Genomic DNA, 17,882 nt, shown 5'->3' with positions numbered 1-17,882 from the left:
TAAGCGCATGCTCCCCGCAGAAAATACCTTCCGAGTCCAACCGTTGAAGCGCTTGTCATCCCTATACGGAGGGATTGTAGGGTACACCGCCTGCCTTGAGGTGGCCGTAGCCGCCGAATCACCAAACTCTCGGGAGTGGGGCAAGTAGATAAGTAGCTGGGGTCGCTAAGAGAAGGGTGCTATTTCTTGGTCAAAGAATTATTAACAGCCAGAAGAGATTCCGGGAACTATCAAGCAGCTGCCACCCTTTTCTGTAAGGAAAGATGAAATGGCAAAACCGGGTCATAGGACGGACCCTGATCTAGAATGTCCATCAGATCACCCTGCACAAAGTCTTCAGGAGGACTGGACCAGCCCAGATACTCCAAGATCCGAGCCATGAGCTTCCTGTACGAAGACTCAGCATGAGCGCCAGGCTCAGGTCTACCGAATTCCACTTCTGGGGAAGTGTCCAACCCACTGGCATCATGGAGGGTCTGCCTCAACTCCTCCAACTGACTATCTCCAGAAAAATGTGGAGCTTCATCAAGGTCACCAGGGTCCTCAAACTCTGACCTTTCCTCCTCTTCATAAATGTCAGCCAGAGGGAGGTGACAGAACAGGGCCTGGAGTCCAAAACCCAGCTCACAGACTTCGTCGTAGCCTTCCTAGGAGGATCCACGATGTCCTGGAACTCCAAAGGCAAATTTCAAGAAGAAATCCCCGAAAGCGCATATAGCGCCGAAGGCTTCGACTTCGAGAGCGTCGACAACCTCGATGCCGGGAGTATCGAAGGCTTCGGCGTTGACACAGGTGCCGACAGCGCCATGGGCTGGTAAGATGGCAAGGCGTCGGCACCCGAGTCTGACGGACACGGTGCCGACCGAGTTGACACCAGCCTCGAGCTCTCCGTAGGTAGCTGCGGTCTCGCTGGGGACGAGGATCGAGACCTAGAGACACGTCTCTTACGATTGTTCAATTCCTTGTCCGTACAGGACCTCGAAGGCTCCCTATGTGAGTCGCGGCGTGAACCCAAGCCCGAAGGTGTGCGAGCCACGGTACGAGACCGATCCTGGCCGGCTTTATCATAAGGCACGACCGGACCCGTGCCCTGCGATTGAAAAATCACTAACATGGACTGTTTAAACGCTGCCCATTCTTCCGGAGTTGATGACTTCGTAGGGCATGTAACCTTCCTCGAGGCATGATCTGACGGGGAAAGAGACCGGTGACAGTGCTTCCTAGAGTGCCGGGACGAGGAAGACAAGTGGTGGGAACCAATCCGGGACCGAGATTCCGTCCGACGCAGAGAGTCGCCCCTTGAGTCGTTGGTGGAAACCTCATTGGACTTGGATTTGGAAGTACGGGACTTAACAGGCTTAGAGCCCCTACCTACCTGGAGCTTCCCCTTCCGCAAGGCCTTGGCAGTCAGCGACTGGCATTTCGAGCAGTCGTCGGTGTCATGCAACTCGCCCAGGCACCATAAACAAATGCGGTGGGGGTCGTTGAGCGACATTTTCGACTTGCAATCCCGGCAGGTCTTGAAGCCAGACCGCCGAGTCGGAGGGGTCGAAGAGAAAGACATCGTAATGATGCACACAAGGCGCGCCGAGTCTCACGAAGTTAACACATGCAGAGAAAAAACAGAACTGAGGCTACGGGCGCCGTGCTCCCTATTTATAACATCCTGTGACGTCACCCTCGATGGAGGCCTCGAGGGACATGAACCTGACGCCATTGACGCAGGACGCCCTCTGCCGAAAAAGTTTCCGAAGTGCACAGCTGTGGACATTACATGTCAAAGATGTGGAATGCATTGGAGGACACAATCCATTTGAATGCAATATTTTGTAAAGATTTGTAAAAAAAAATTAATTAAGACGACTAAACATTTTTCTCCCAAAGTTGCACCATACTTCACATTAATTTTCCCGTTGACAAACAAGGTCAATTTTTGCCAAAGCACACAGCCCAAACTGCTGGACGAATTTGGACCAGGTCCAAAACAACTTGGACACAAAGTGTGCTGTTTGTGGTTTGGGGTGTGTGAGAAACTCATGGTGGCAATAGTAAAGACAGACATACACAAGTCATCACAATTTAAGGGTGTTTATCAAACTGTAAGTGCAGTGTGGAAAAACGCCTAACCTAAAGCTAAAATGGGAGCAAGATTCGACCATCAAATGAAAAAATAACGCAGTCCTTGTGGCATCTGCTCAAAGTAAAAAGGCCTACAGTAAAAAAATAAACTATTGCCAAATCCTTACAACTCATTATAGAAAGAGTGTGGAATAGGGGTTTCAATAAAGAAATGAGTGTTCACAAATAATAAGTCAGGATGTGATAACCATGGGTCTCTCTTCCCCACATTTTAAGTGCAGGACAAGATGGATCTCCTGAGCCCAGCACACACTCTAGCTTTCCCAGGACGAGCCAACAGTTCCATTCCAGCCATCAGGATCTTCGATGGTTAAGTCTCTTTTCAAATCCTCCTCCCGGGAGGATAGCTCAGCGGCAGCGTGCGTGTCTTGGAAGCAAGACGACACGAAGCAGCAACAGGTTCGATCCCCGGGTCCGCGCTTAGAAACCTCCGGGTGTTTAAGCGCGTTATAAATATGTAACTAAGACAAAAAAAAAAAAACACAATTACGCAACTAAGAAAAACAAACAATTCCTGTAACAGCGCCTCGATGCCTGCGGGCTGTGTGAGCGCTTTATAAATGTAAATGTAAATAAATAAATAAATAGAAAAGTCTCTTGCCTTTGAGGGTCTGATTAAACCAGGGATGCACAACTGATTTTGACAGAGTGCCGAAAGTACCTTAGATGAGGGCTATAGTGGGCCGAAAAGTAAAAGTGGGCGGGGCGGTATGCGGGACATGTCAGGAGGCTTTTTCAACCCCCAATTTGCATTAAACACATGGAAAAAGAATATGTTTTTGAGGGGTAATGATTTTTATTGCATTTCAAACTTGCATTTTGTACTACACATTTTCCATTGTTATCATTTATTTCGATTTAGTTATTGTATATCATCTGTTTAATTAAATTATATATATTTTATGGACCCTTGATTGGACATTCCGTTATTTTGGACTGCTATAGTTTGCTGTTTGGGTTGGCCAAGAGGAGTATGGCCTTTGTTGAGTCAGGTTCCCTCAAAAAAGCAAAGGATGTACATCTCCTAACTGTGCCTGTTTTAGCTTTATTATTGAGTTCACTCTTGGAGTGCAACACTATGCCCCATGGCTCCCACCCCCAACCAAACACTATGCCCCCTGTCCCTCACCCCCCAAGCAAACACTATGCCCCCTGTCCCTCACCCCCAACCAAACACTATGCCCCATGGCCCCCTCACCCCCAACCAAACACTATGCCCCATGGCCCCCTCACCCCCAACCAAACACTATGCCCCCTGTCCCTCAGCCCCCAAGCAGACACTATGCCCCCTGTCCCTCACCCCCAACCAAACACTATGCCCCATGGCCCCCTCACCCCCAACCAAACACTATGCCCCCTGTCCCTCACCCCCAACCAAACACTATGCCCCATGGCTCCCACCCCCAACCAAACACTATGCCCCATGCCCCCTCACCCCCAACCAAACACTATGCCCCAAACACACTCAAGCATGCACCCATACAGACCCGAACCCCCACCCCCCCAAATCAGCACACTCTCAAACATGCACCCATACAGACCCGAACCCCCCCCAACTCAGCACACAATCAAGCATACACCATGCACCCCATACAGACCCAAACCTCCCACCCCCCAACTCAGCACACACACTCTCAAACATGCACCCATACAGACCCGAACCCCCCACCCCCCAAATCAGCACACTCTCAAACATGCACCCATACAGACCCGAACCCCCCACCCCCCCAACTCAGCACACACACTCTCAAACATGCACCCATACAGACCCGAATCCCCCACCCCAACTCAGCACACACTCAAGCATACACCATGCACCCATACAGACCCAAACCTCCCACCCCCCAACTCAGCACACACTCTCAAACATGCACCCATACAGACCCGAACCCCCCACCCCCCAAATCAGCACACTCTCAAACATGCACCCATACAGACCCGAACCCCACCCCCCAACTCAGCACACACACTCTCAAAAATGCACCCATACAGACCCGAACCCCCCACCCCCCAACTCAGCACACACTCTCAAGCATACACCATGAACCCATACAGACCCGAACCCCCCAACTCAGCACACAAACTCTGAAGCATGCATCCATACATGCATCTCAACATACACAACACAAACACTCAAAAACAAACATTCATACACATCCGACATGTCCCCCCACCCCCATCTCAACATACACAACACAAACACTCAAAAACAAACATTCATACGCATCCGACACGTCCCCCCACCCCCCCATCTCAACATACACAGCAGAACAGACCCGACACACAAACACAAACAGACCACTTACCGGACGTGATGGAAGGCAGGTAAGCTGGAACGCTGGCGAGGTGAGTGGTACTACGGCTGGAGTGGCCAGCAAGGCTGAAATGCCTTCCGGCATCAAGCCTTACTGGCCACTCCAGCCGTAGTGCTGGCACTCCATTGGTGCAGCACACACGCACTACGTGGCTCGTAGGAGCGACGTGGTGCGTGTGGGCTGAGCCAATGACGGCCAGTGTTTTGTCCGGCCCGGAAGACAACAAAGACTTTCCTAATGGAGGGCGGCCGATGCTGCTTGCGGGCCGCCCTCCATTAGGAAAGCCTTTGTGCCTCGCAAGCCGGAAAAAACAGCATGGCGGGCCGCAACTGGCCCGCGGGCCGTTTGTTGTGCACCCATGGATTAAACTAACAAAGTTCTTTTTTACATATGGCTTTGGATGACGGCTTCACCCCCGGGGCCCCCTCTTCCGGCAGCAGACCCCTCACAAGTTGTATTCAACAAATCAAAACAGTTACTTTCTCAATGAACTTTGGGTGGTGACATTCCACCCCCGGATCTCCCTCCTTCAAGCTCAGACCCCTTTTCAAATCATCAGCCTCCCTCTTTCGGGTTCACAATGGCTTTTCTTGCATTCACGAATCAATGTCTTTTCAAAAATGTCACTGTGGACATCCCTCCACCGGGTTCACTCCCATCAGCACACTGTTCTTTGAACTAGACTTTAGACATGAGTCCTTTCAAACATGCAGGATTTGTGTCCCTTCACTACACAATTATTTGGAGGTCAAAGACTTTCGACTGTAGAGAGGATTTTACAAGACCGCTGTATGACCACTTTGATCCCTCTTCTCGCCTTTCTCCAAGGTCTTCTGGTAACTGTAGCTCAACAACAGGATAATCGCCTAGTGTTTCTCGAGAGAACACCCACATGGCGTTCGATTCTGCTATGCTGGCTTTTCCGTTTTCTTATATCAATAGTTCTTTGTTTATTCAAAATTCCCCCTCTGACCCTCTCCCCTCTGTTCTCATCCCTAAGATCTACCCTCTCATTGTCCCTTACCTCACAACTTTCTTCAACTCCTGCCTCTCCTCATCTACTTTTCCCTCTGCTTTCAAACATGCAACGATTATTCATATTCTTAAGAAACCCTCTGCGGATCCATTGCTCACTGCTAACTACAGACCTATCTCTCTTCTGCTTTTCCTTTCTAAAATCCTTGAACGACTTGCCTACTCTCAACTCTCTTCCTTCGTCTCTACTTCTTCTCTCCTTCCTCCTTTTCAATCTGGCTTCCGTCCCAAACATTCCACTGAAACTGCTCTCACCTCCATTCTCAACTCGCTCCTTACTGCTCGTCATTCTAAGCAATCCTCTATTCTTATTCTCCTTGATCTCTCTGCTGCTTTTGACACTGTCGATCACCCACTCCTGCTCCATACTCTCTCCTCCTTCGGGTTCAAAGGCCCTGTTCTAAAATGGCTATCCTCTTACCTTTCCGCCTGTTCCTTTGCTGTTTCCTGGGGAGGCCAGTCCTCTCCTTCCTTCCCTCTAATTTACGGTGTTCCTCAAGGCTATGTGCTTGGCCCTTTCCTCTTCTCTCTCTACACCTCCCTCATTGCCCCTGTTATCTCCTCCTTTGGCATCTCCCATCATTTCTATGTGGATGATACTCAACTCTTTCTCTCTTTCTCCTCCTTCACGCCTGACATCCATCTTAAACTCTCCTCTCGTCTCACGGCCATTAAGAACTGGATGTCCTCCTGCTTTCTCTCTCTCAACACCGATAAAACCGAAGTCCTTTTCTTCTCCTCTAATACTCTTCCCACTTCCTCTCACCCTTTTATCCATTTTCCTCCTTCTGATCTTCCTATCTCCACCCATGCTCGCAATCTAGGCGTTCTATTTGACTCCTCTCTCAACTTCTCGCAACACATTTCACTCACCTCCCGCTCCTGCCGATACACCTCTATAACATTTGAAAAATTCGTCCCTTCCTCACTTTCCACGCTACTAAACTCCTAATCTCCTCACTCATCTTTTCCCGCCTCTTCTACTGCTCCACTCTACTCTTCGGACTTCCCTCTTCTCATCTTGCCCCTCTTAAATCCATACACCACTCTGCTATTCGTACCCTTTGTCTCCTTACCCCCTGTGATTCTATCTCCTCTTCGCTCTCGCAACTTGGCTGGCTACCTTTCTACCTACAACTAAAATTCCACTTTCGCTGCCTTGTTTTCAAATCCCTCCATGGTCTTGCTCCTCCTTATCTCTCCTCCCTTCTCTCCTTGTACTCCCTCTCTCGCTCCCTTCGCTCTGCTGACCACTTCCTTCTCACTGTACCTCCTTCCCCCTGCGCTTCCTCTCGGCGGTTCTGCTCTTTCCATCTTCTTGCTCCTCTGCACTGGAGCTCTCTCCCCCTCCCAATCCGCTCTTCCACCACCCTCACCTCATTACGCACCTCCCTTAAATCCCTTTTCCTCCATTCCCCTCCGGAAGGCCCCCCTGCCCTCTCGACTCCCCCCTGATTTCACCTCTTCAATTCCTCTCTCCCCTCTCCTTTTACACTCTCTCTCCCTCTTCCTTCTACATTCATTCAATCCTTCTCATGGTCCCCTCAACACTCCAACTCCCACTCCACTTCCCCCCCCTCTCAGGTAATTGCTCTTTACACAGTTTTATGGAATGTTTCAAGTTGTAATTTTTGCTCACATTGTTAATTGTTGTTATTTCTGTGTATTTGTTGTTCCAATGTACAGCGCTTTGGTGCAAAGCGCTTTATTAATAAATCAATCAATAAATAAATAAATCAATTAGCCTATTGCTATTTTCGTTCAACACAGTTCGTTTTCTTTATCAGTTCTACCCTCGACTCACCGGCTTTGATGAACTGTTTTGCTTTCTTGTCTGTAGAGTCAAGGCCGGTACCATTGGGCCACACGTCTCTGCCCGGCTTGGCTGTCAGCGGAGGAGGCACCAGGATATCATTGACAACTGCTGCAACATACGCTGGCCATTGTTCGCGGCCTTATGATTCCTTCTCTTGAGGCTTCACAGGTCTCTGTCGATAAGGGCATGGTCACTTCTCTGCTTGCTATCCTCTCGACTCGCACTGTCCTCCTTTTGAACTGCCGGGCTGAGTTAAATCTCACGCCGTGCAGTCTGCCTTGCTCATTCTGTGCCCTCATTCTTCACCTTTTATCCTTGCGGGGAAGGGAAAGAGCCGTCAGGTTTGTGTGATTTTGGTCAATTGCCTAACCCTTGTATTGGGACATGTCAGGTAAACGGCTCTGGTGTTAGACCGTTGTCTTTCGTGTTGTGCGAAAGTGTTTGTGTCGGGAAACGGGGGGTGGTGTTTTGGAATATCCTATGTGGTAGGATGGGGAAAAGGTGTTCAAAGAAGGGGGACACTGCGTCTCACCTGTCGGTGTCCCATTCCCACAGGGCTACCCCATCCAGGCAATCCTCCCACACTGGTCCACCCTGCCGTACTGGATCCAAAAGCGATGGCCATGTCTTGGCCACCTGGATGACAGATCCCTGGGGACTAGACAGGGAGACACCTTCAGGTTTCTCACATGTTATTCTGTGCAGTAGTTATTTAAATATTTGACGGAGAAGGGGGTGCCCCTTTCTCAAAAATAGATAGCTATATCTCGGGATTTACACAAATCCAGTGCTTTTAGAATTGAAACAGCCGCCATCTTCTTTTTCTCTCGATGTGAGATATTCAAGGTTATAGCTGAGGTTATGTGAAAATGAAACTTAGGAAAAAAGCCATTTGCAGGTCAAAAAAGATGTAAATGCCATCGGGCTACAGGTGGGGCGCAGGTGGCCAGAGGGCACCAAGTCAAATGTGGTAGTTGGAGGGGGCCTAGGGACTTAGTGTGCAATGCAACGGTTTCTGTAACCTCGGCCATAACCTCGAATAGTCGAAAAACTTTTGTGGGTGGAGGGGTTAGGGGTTTTGGCAATGTTGCCGATATTCCATTATTTTTCCGATATTCAAGGCTATAAAGGACTGCAGATAGACAAGGGTATGTGTAGTTTAGTCTTTTTATTTTTGAAAGATATTTTTACAGGAATAGTGACCTTGCAGATGAAAAATCACTGGCCATGGGACACGTAAGCCATCCAGGTCTCCCATCCTTGCAGTAACCAGGACAGACCGTGCTTAGCTTCAAAGTGACGAAGGGGCCAGCCCCCCTCGGGCCAAGATACCTGATAAATGAGCCAAAGTTACAAGACCACTTAGAGAAACTGGCCAGCCCTTTCCTTGCTTTGAAGCTAAGCAGGGTCAGTCCCATTTACTGCCTGGATGGGCGAGCATCCAAATTATTATTTTATTTAAACTGTGCTATTGTCAGTCCTTGAAAGTTTTGCACTCAGCATTTTTTTGCCTTGTGCTGACTTGTATTCTGGTATTTGTAGTCTGCCAGTCAAGATGGCTGGGTGAGGGGAGGGAAATAATGCCACAATTGTAAACTTTTTGCTTAACATAGTTCTATAAGGATTTATATATTTGAGTGACACTATGGTTCATGTACTTTTCAAGTTATCTTTATAAAGCAGAGTATTGTTGAAAGTCGGACATGGGGGTGAGGAGGGGAAATGATGAGAGGACAAGTAATGAGTATTTGCCCACGATGTGGGAAGAGAGTTTGCAATCTGGGACCACTGGTGCAATTATTTCTCCCTCCTCAGTGCACAAGTAAAGTGCATGTGGGTGGACAGCGTAACACAGGGCGGATGCAACTCCTTGTTTTTTTTTAGGTTTTCAAGCTTGCTCAAGTACTGGGTGACCATGATTTTACTCAGGTTGTCATGTTACCAGTTCAAGCGCTTATTCACAAGACCACAAGCACTTGTTTCGTATTGGGATTTTTTTTTCCAGGAAATATTTTACGACAGATTGCTCGGTTTATATGGTGAGCACCTTTTGTACTTTGCTAGCAAATTCATTGGAAGATTTCCTCTCAGGTTATTTTTCTGGTGTTCATTACTTTAAAAAAAAAGTCCAATGCTATTTTGTCTTGCGCACTTTTGTCTAAGGAGTAGGTCTATTGAACTTCATTTGTATATTTCACTTTAAGGTATATGTTGACTAACTGTGCATATATTCATGGGTGCCTACCAACGTTTGATTGTTTGATTTTCGCTATTGTGACAAAAGTACATGGGCATATGTTATTCATGCAGCTAGTCATTTTTTCCCTTTTCCGTGCTGCTTAAATGTGGTTAGTTGGGGGTTGTGTGATGTATCACAACAGTCAACAAGACACCAGCCATACAACAACAGGCTTGTAGCACGCTGCTTAACCAAAGTGTGTAATCCTCATTAAATAATTAAATCTCACTGCCTAAAAACATTGTGCGTTCTCAAAGCCTGCAATATTTTATACATAACAATACCACAGTCAAAAGAAGTCAAAACCAGTTTGGGATTGATGAACGTCCTTGAGTGATGGGTTGCAAGTGTTTTAAAATATAGATTGGGTGGCCACCATGGGGCGCATGGAGAGAAGCTGAACGCTCTATGTGCTCCGAGTCTAATGGGGGGAAAGGGGTTCTGAGACCCCACTTTTGACCCCCCCGCCACCAGGCAGCGGAACGGATAGCAGCCTCCGAGAGAGAACAAGTGGAGCGCACTTGCTCCAAGTTTAAAGAAAATTCGACCACGGTCGACTGAGATAGCTGTGCCGACAGCGCAGTCGGAGGGATGGAGGCACGCGCGATGTGGTGGTGAAGGGGAAAGTGAAACGAGAGGCCCGATCCCCAAAGGCAAGCGACCATGGTACCTCACGGACCCATGGCAGCAGTGAAACCGTCCCGTCAGGACTTGTAAGGAGAGCGGGTGTCAGCAGGGGGAAAAAGTTGTTTTTAAAAAAAAAGAAAGTCAGGAGACGAGTGGGGCTCTGCAGCAGGGAGCAGAGGTTCAGGCCGCAGCCTAGTCACTGGATCGCAAAAAACGTGGCAGATCTGGGCACCCCGGAGAAGGGGGCACGGACAACATCCTGAGGAGCAGCCATGAAGGGCGGTGAGGCCCCCCCCCGCCCGGACATGCGGTGAGTGCCAGCAACAGACAGTGTTTCTGCCCCACCCCCACCGCTGGGGAGGGACCGGAGACCCCAGGAGGCGGGTCCATGGGCAGGAGAACAGGGCACAACCACAGAGGAGCGGGGCGCTGCCCTGAGGAGCAATATCTCCCTAATACAGCGGGCATCCAGCACGCGGTAGAGAGAGAGGTCAGCTCCATATCACAAAGGAGCCACGGAGGAGGTAAGGATAGGGTGACCAGACGTCCCAGTTTTGCCGGTACAGTTCAGGGAAATCGCCATCTGTTCCGGGGTCCCGACAGTTTTTTCATTTTGCAAACCCTGTCCGGGGTTTGCAAGGATGGTTCCCCAAGGTCCCTGTTTTTGCCGGGACCCGATTTCGAAATCCCAAAATCGGGTCCCGGCGCAACTCTAAATGAGCACATCACACCCCCATTTCCTCTCCCTTGCGCTCCCCCCTCTGCACCAGCAACAGGCCAGTGACATAGAAGTAAGACTATATTTTTATTTTAATTTATGTTAGTCCTACTCTATGTCTATGGCCTGTCCAGGGTTTTTTTGTGAGAAATATGGTCACCCTAGGTAAGGAGACCACCTCTGGCCCGCAGTGGAGACACGGGGAGCCCCCCCCCACATCAATTGTCTGCGCCAAGGCCTCCAGATACATAGTATGACGAGCAACACCCTAGGCCCACTCGGACAAACCCAGCCACAGTATTTGGGAGGCAGGGGGGACCCGAACAGGAGACTCGGGAGGCCAGCTCGAGCAGGAGGGAACCCATGCCCCAGGGACAAGGCAAAAAGGAGAGTTGGGTGAACTCCGAGTCCACCGGTCTCCCCAGGATCTAGAGGTGGGCCCCGGCCTGGCAGTCAGAAGCACAGACCATGTTGCGGCCTTGACACACACCATTAGGCCTGGACCGTCGGGTCATAACCAATGGTCCATCCGCTGGAGAGACCCCCTACAGAAGTTCCAGTTCGAGAGTGAGGTGAGAGGGGGCTGTCCGCCCACCCCAGCAGTCAACACGGAGGGGGACCTGGCAGCCACAAAATCTGATGTGGCAGCCCTGATGGATGTGAGGTTTGCAGAACTGGAGAGGAGAGAGGCGGAGACCATGCTAAAACTAGACAATGTAGAGAACAGGAACCGCCATAACAACCTGCTCTTTTATGGCATCACGGAAAAAGATGGAGACGACGGTGACATCAGGAGAGCCATCAGGGAAGTGATATATGGAAGTGATATCGATGGGGCTTCCCTTTCTCCTTCAGCTTTGAATTTCAAGGCCAAGACTATCGCCAAGCCATGGAAAGCGACAGAAGAACAAGTTACTTTCTTACCTGGTAACATTCTTTCGATGGGATGGTCCGATGACGTATTCCATATCTATGACAGTTAATCACTGCAGCAGAGCTGTGGTGATTACCTGTCATAGATATGGAATACGTCAGAGGACCCAATCCCTTCGAAGTAGAGTTTCAGAAGAACTCAGAGGACTCATGGCTAGGGGTGTCAGCTCTAGGAGAGACCACCTGATCAAGTGCCCAGCCCGCAGGAGCCAGAAATAGACACAAGATGGCAGGGGCAGACAAGTATAAAAAGCTCAATGCCCCACCGAGGGGCCACTCGGGCCCATGATCTGGCCATATGAGAGGGAAGAGGCTGGTAAATGTCACTGGACAGCGAGAGCGTACGGCGGGCTATGCGGGGGATGAGTCACGGTTGAAAGCAAGAGCAGATGATGGGCTATATCTAAGGGGGATTGCGAGGGGGAGGCCTAAAATGGCTTAAACGTGAGCCCCAGCAACTCGGGTGATGAGCAGGTAGGAAGACCGCTTGGGGGGCTGGAGCGGGGCTCAGTAACAAGACCTTGTGGTCTGAAAGAGTCCTGTTGACTCAGGACCTTCTGGTGATCCTATCCTGACTCATAGCAGTACGAATGTCGGGGTCGGATGCTCAGGGGTTGGAGGGGTAAGGGGAGACAAGGGGAGAGGAGGCAGTTTGGGGTTCGCCCAGAGGGAGTTTACATGGTTTGACGTTTTTTCAGTGGTTCAGGGGACAGTTCTATCACAAAGTGGTATGATTTCTCAAGGGGAGAAATGGCACAAATGGAAGGAATGGAACTGGAGCTATGTCGACAGACAATGAGCTGGTGATTGGCTCCCTCAATGTCAAAGGACTAAATTCGCCTAGCAAGAGATCATTGACCCTATGGGAATTTAGACGGGCTAAACTGGGCACCCTCATGGTTCAGGAGACCCACTGGCAGAGGGGCAAGGAACCAAGATTTTGGGTGTAGCAAATGGGGGAGGTGGTCATGGCCTCGGGTACAAAGAAAAAAGGTGGGGTGGCGATCACTGTGTCAGCACACCTGGGACTGGTGGTGGATGGGACACAAAGGGATCCGGGCGGGCGCCATCTGTTTGTCAATGTAAGTCTGAAAGGGTTACCCTGTACTCAATACAGGGCAGGTAGACTTCTGGGAAGGGGTCAGGGCTGAGCTGATGACGTTTGTGGAAAGCTGCCTGGTGGTGGGGGAGATTTCAATATGGTGCTAGACCCAACAAGAACCGCAAGAGCGTGGGAGTGGGTGCGGGTGATGCCATGGGCAGGGCCACCTCCAGGAGATTTGGGAACATTAACCAGGACCTAGGCCTTGTTGACTCACTGCAAGAGGGGGAGAAGGGAGATCGACCTTTCACATTTTTCTCAGCGGTGCACAACTCCTATTCCTGCATCGATCGAATATTAGTGAATGTTGAATTGAAGGCTCATGTAAAGGGTTCGATAGTATCCCCAGTCCTGTGGTCAGACCACGACATGGTGGTGCGCACGGTGGGACACCCCCAAAGATTGAGGACCCTGGGTGGGTGACGCTGCAATAATTTCTTGCTCAAAGATAGAGAGGTCTCCCAGTCTGTATTAACTGAGATCACAGACTACTTTGATTTTAAAGATAAGAGGGAGATGGGGCCCAAACTCTTTGGCAGGGTTTTAAGGCCACGATTCGGGGGGTGCGTATTAGAATAGGCTCTCAAAAAAAAAAAATGAGGGGGAGTTGAGGCATAATATCCCAGACCTACAGCCGGGTGGACCTGGGAGGAGGAGTCTCACGCCGTCTAGTGCGGCAGAACTGAGGCTCCATAGGACCAAGCTCAAGGTGGTCCTAGTTCAAGACACAGAAAAGAAAGTACTGTTCCTAAAGCAAAAATACCACAAAAGAAGGGAGAGGGTGGATAAAATACTCACGTGGAAACTGAGGGAGGAGAGCAAAAAGAAGCAGATCGGGACTATAATGGGCGAAGACGAAGGGGCAGTGCACAACACTGAGGGAGTGCAGAAGGAATTTGCCAGGTTCTACAAAGGGCTCTATACATCAGAATTTGAAGGTGACAAGGTGCAAATAGCTACATTTTTGGATGCCCTGGCCTTACCAGGGATACAACAGGGGGAAGCGGCCTGCGTGGGTGAGCCCATCTTGGAAGAGGAGGTTGTTCGGTAGTATCCCTAGTCCTGTGGTCAGACCACGACATGGTGGTGCGCACGGTGGGAAAAGGGGCTGAAGTTGGGCACAGCCCCCGGAAGCGATGGCTTCTCAGTACAATTTTAAACGCAGTTTAGATCCACGCTGGCCCATATATAGCTCGGGTATTTCACGCGGTGTGGGCAGGAGACCCCTTGCAGCGTTCAATGCTGGAGGCAGTAATTGTAACGATACACAAAGAGGGCAGAGACCCGGAAAAGTGTGCCTCATACCGCCTAATATCCCTACTAAGTAGTCATGTGAAGATCCTGGCTAAAATTCTTGGTGCTATGCTGGAGAGTTTAATGCCGTCCCTGATTCATGGGGATCAAGTGGGTTTTTATAAAGGGTAGCTAGGATGCCGCTTACATCCGGGAAACAATGAATCTGCTGTACCAAACAGACTCAGGGGAGCAACGTGTACCTGGTCTCAGTGGACTCAGAGAAAGCGTTTGCAAGGGTGGAAGGGCCCTTTGTGAAACTGGTATTGAAGAGAATGGGCCTTGTACAGGGATTTTTTAAATGGTTGGTGGCGATGTACACACAACCGACAACAGCAGTCAGGATGAATGGAATAATGTCTGCAGCATTCTGCCTGAAGCGTGGTAAGAGACAGGGATGCCCCCTATCGCTGCTGCTATACGCCCTCTCGATGGAGCTGCTGGCGATCGCGATCAGAGCCAACCAGGGGATCAAGGGTATTCGGTGTGGGGAGTTTAAATTATCCCTCTTTGCAGATGATATCTTGGCTTATCTCACCAAGGTTAGCTCCTCGCTCCTGAAGGTCCTGGAACAAATACAGAGCTATGGGCGCCTTTCAGGCCTGAAAATCAACAGATAAAATCCACCATTATGCCTGTGGTCTAGGATGTCTGCTTTTAGGGAACCGTAACCGACGGTCGGGGATGAGGGTCGAACAAGCCCGAACCAAGTACTGGGGGGGGGGGGGGTTATACTGACAAGGGAGCTCTCTGGCCTCGTGAAAGTGAATTTTGATCTGATATTACTTCAAATTAAAGAGGACCTCAAGAGATGGAGGCCCCTGACCATATCGTGATATGGGCGGATGGTGGCGGTGAAAATGAATATCCTCCCTAGGTTACTCTATCTGTTTTCCGCCCTTCCATTGCGACTCCCGGAAGCCTACTTTGGAGAACTTAAGGGGGTAATATCCAGATTCATCTGGCAGAATAAGAGACCGCGAGTGAAGTGGGTTACCCTGACACTCCCACGGGATCAGGGGGGCTTTGGCTTCCCGAACCGAGACCTGTATTATAAAGCAGCTCAACAGAGTACTGCTGGAACAGTCAAGGGAGAGCCTTGGGACCTACTGGTCTTAAATGGAAGACTTGCAAATGCACCCATTAAAGGTCAGGGACTACCTATGGGCTCAGTCTAGGGACATTCCGAGAGAAGCACGAGTACCCCACAATGGGCATCCCGTGGGACCTGTGGAAGAACAATGGAGCAAACAGACTTCTTTCATCCTAGCCCTCACTGATGGCTTAAGTCTGGGGGCCCCCGTTCCATCTGACAAAGCAGGGGATGAGGTGTGCCCAACAGTGCTCGGATGAGGATGGGACAGTTATTTGGAGAGAATCACTATAGGGGCTAGGAGGAAATTCAAGAGGGGCTGGGCAGGGACAGGATTTCCATCTTTGAATACCTGAGGCTGAAGGGAATGTTAACAGACTTGAAGAGGGACACCCGCTTATCCAGAGACCTAACCCAGTTTGAGAAATGGCTGGACGGGACCACCACCCAGAGGGGCGCCCTCTCTAGCATATATTAAGATGCTGATCTCAACTCCAGAGGTGGGGAGATTCACTTTTAAGCGATATTGGGTGGAACTAGCGGGGGGGGGGGTGAAATTACGGACGAGGACTGGCTGGAATCTTCCGGATGACATTCCACAGCAATCTATTAACCTCTGCCATCAAACATAACTAAGATGCTGCAAGGGTGGCATGGGGATCCGCTGAAAATGTCAAGAATGTTCGCGGGCGCATCACCCATGTGCCCAAGGGGTTGTGGTTTGGTGGGGTCCCTCGCTTACATGTTGTGGGAATGTCCCAGAATTTGCATCTTCTGGCAGGAGCTCTTTAGCTGGATGAAGGACCTCATAGGGCCCAGCTGAGCCTCGACCCGCTCCAGATACTACTAGGAATCACAACCAGGGTCCAGGGGAGTACCATTACCTATGGTGTGTGATGCGAAGGGCCGGGTGACTGGCAGTGGCCCAATATTGGAAGGTGGGGAGATTGCCCACGAGACAGGAATGGGAATGTAAACTGTGTAACATGATTGAAATGGAGAGGTTGACAGCCATTGTCAACGACTACGGGGAGTTCTTCAGGGAGGAATGGGGGCTGTTGCTGTCCAGGATGGAGGGTAATAGAGTCTGATGGAGAAGCTGGGAAAATGCCGATGAGATCCGCTGGGTTGACCTGATCGATGGGAGCCAATCAAATATACTCTAGACCACTTAATGCAACGACTATGACTGTGTATACATCCCCCAGAGGTTCTATTGTTTAAATGTTTGTTCCATGAACGTACTGATTGAGAGAGGGTGGAAGGCGGGGGGGACTAACCTTATCAAACATGGGTGTAAGAAACACTGTCATTGATTGTTAAAATGCAAATAAAACCAAAGTTTTATAGAATGGCCGTACCCAAAGGCCATGGCTAGTGATCTGGTTGTGTTTTAAAAATCGACAGTGGGCACGGCTGATGGATGCGATATCGATACCTGCTGTTATCGAGTCCCGCTCCTCAAGGCAGGGTGCTCCAGTCTGGCTTGGGAGGCCAGGGGCCAGCACACGACAGCAGCACCTCACTGTATCAGACAGTCATAGATCAAGCACAGTGCTAGATTATAAAAACCTGAGCAAAACAGTGCTAAGTTAGGGTAGATACTTACAGCCACTGAATGTGGTTTTTGGACTTCTTGGAGATTAGTTGGATCCCTTCCAGTACATTGGTGATATCATAAATGCGTCGCTTCTGTACCTTCAGCACCTCTGCTGCCCAGTTCAGATCCACCACTCCATCCGCAGACTGCCGCAGAAGCTCCAGGAAGCGCTTGGTGGTGAGGTTAAGGGATGTTTCATAGCGAGACCTTTCCCCAGGGGACTTCAGGCCTAAATTAAACAAAACGAAACATGCCATCAAGACTCATCAGATGCTACCAGACTTGAATCTCACGCCAATGTGTCAAGAACAAAATTACTTCATTTGGTTTATCAACTGGTATGGAGACAAATAACACGTTCACTGAGGGAGCATGACAATTAATGTGTTTTATTTACAGCTTTGCATGCCATATAATGCAAACTGCCATCATTACACAGGGAGCAAAACAATTCTGTGAAACATCCCAAAACATACATGTTTTTAAATGTCCTTAAAAAAGCAATGGGCAGAGTCAGGAAGATCGATTGGGGGCGGTGGGGCGAGTGGTGTTAGATGGGACACATATTGAGAATCTCTGCTACCCTTTCGATAAAAGGTGCGTTTGTGAAGTGTAAACGTGAGGATGAGCTGGAAGGGGGAGATATGGTTCCTTAGCTTGATGTTTTTATGTATGTATTCATAGAAAATGGAGACAAATTTAAGTTTTGCTCTCCCTTTAGCTAGTAACCAATAAAATGTGCAGTAGGTGTAATGTTTCTTTTTAGAAATCCGAGTGGCCACCTTCCTTTTAGCAACTGACTCTATAGGGTAAAGTACAGGCAACCAAAATTGCAAGTCTTACGTGATAGTTCAAACTAGTGTTCTTTGGGTGGAAAACTGCAAACATCATTGTTACTTAAAATGTTTAATTACAAGTGGCACGTTTTAGCAATCCTGTTATTTTCCAAGTACTGGTGGAAATCTTCAGTTG

At 49.5% G+C, this 17,882-nt stretch overlaps 1 protein-coding gene across 1 annotated transcript in view; it reads right to left on the bottom strand.

Annotated features, from left to right (window-relative positions):
* E2F1 (E2F transcription factor 1) overlaps window positions 1-17,882 on the bottom strand; it is a 718,581-nt gene that overhangs the window by 437,640 nt on the left and 263,059 nt on the right. The window contains exon 3 of the mRNA XM_069652146.1: window positions 16,920-17,139. Within this exon, the coding sequence (XP_069508247.1) occupies window positions 16,920-17,139 (220 nt within the window). The remainder of the gene's footprint in view (window positions 1-16,919; window positions 17,140-17,882) is intronic.

This window comes from Ambystoma mexicanum, chromosome 3p (genome assembly GCF_040938575.1).
Source record: "Ambystoma mexicanum isolate Mex_15411 chromosome 3p, UKY_AmexF1_1, whole genome shotgun sequence".
NCBI classification, from domain to species: Eukaryota; Metazoa; Chordata; class Amphibia; order Caudata; family Ambystomatidae; genus Ambystoma; species Ambystoma mexicanum.
The sequence above is the reverse complement of the archived record's forward strand: the minus strand, read 5'-3'. Positions and strand labels throughout refer to the sequence as shown.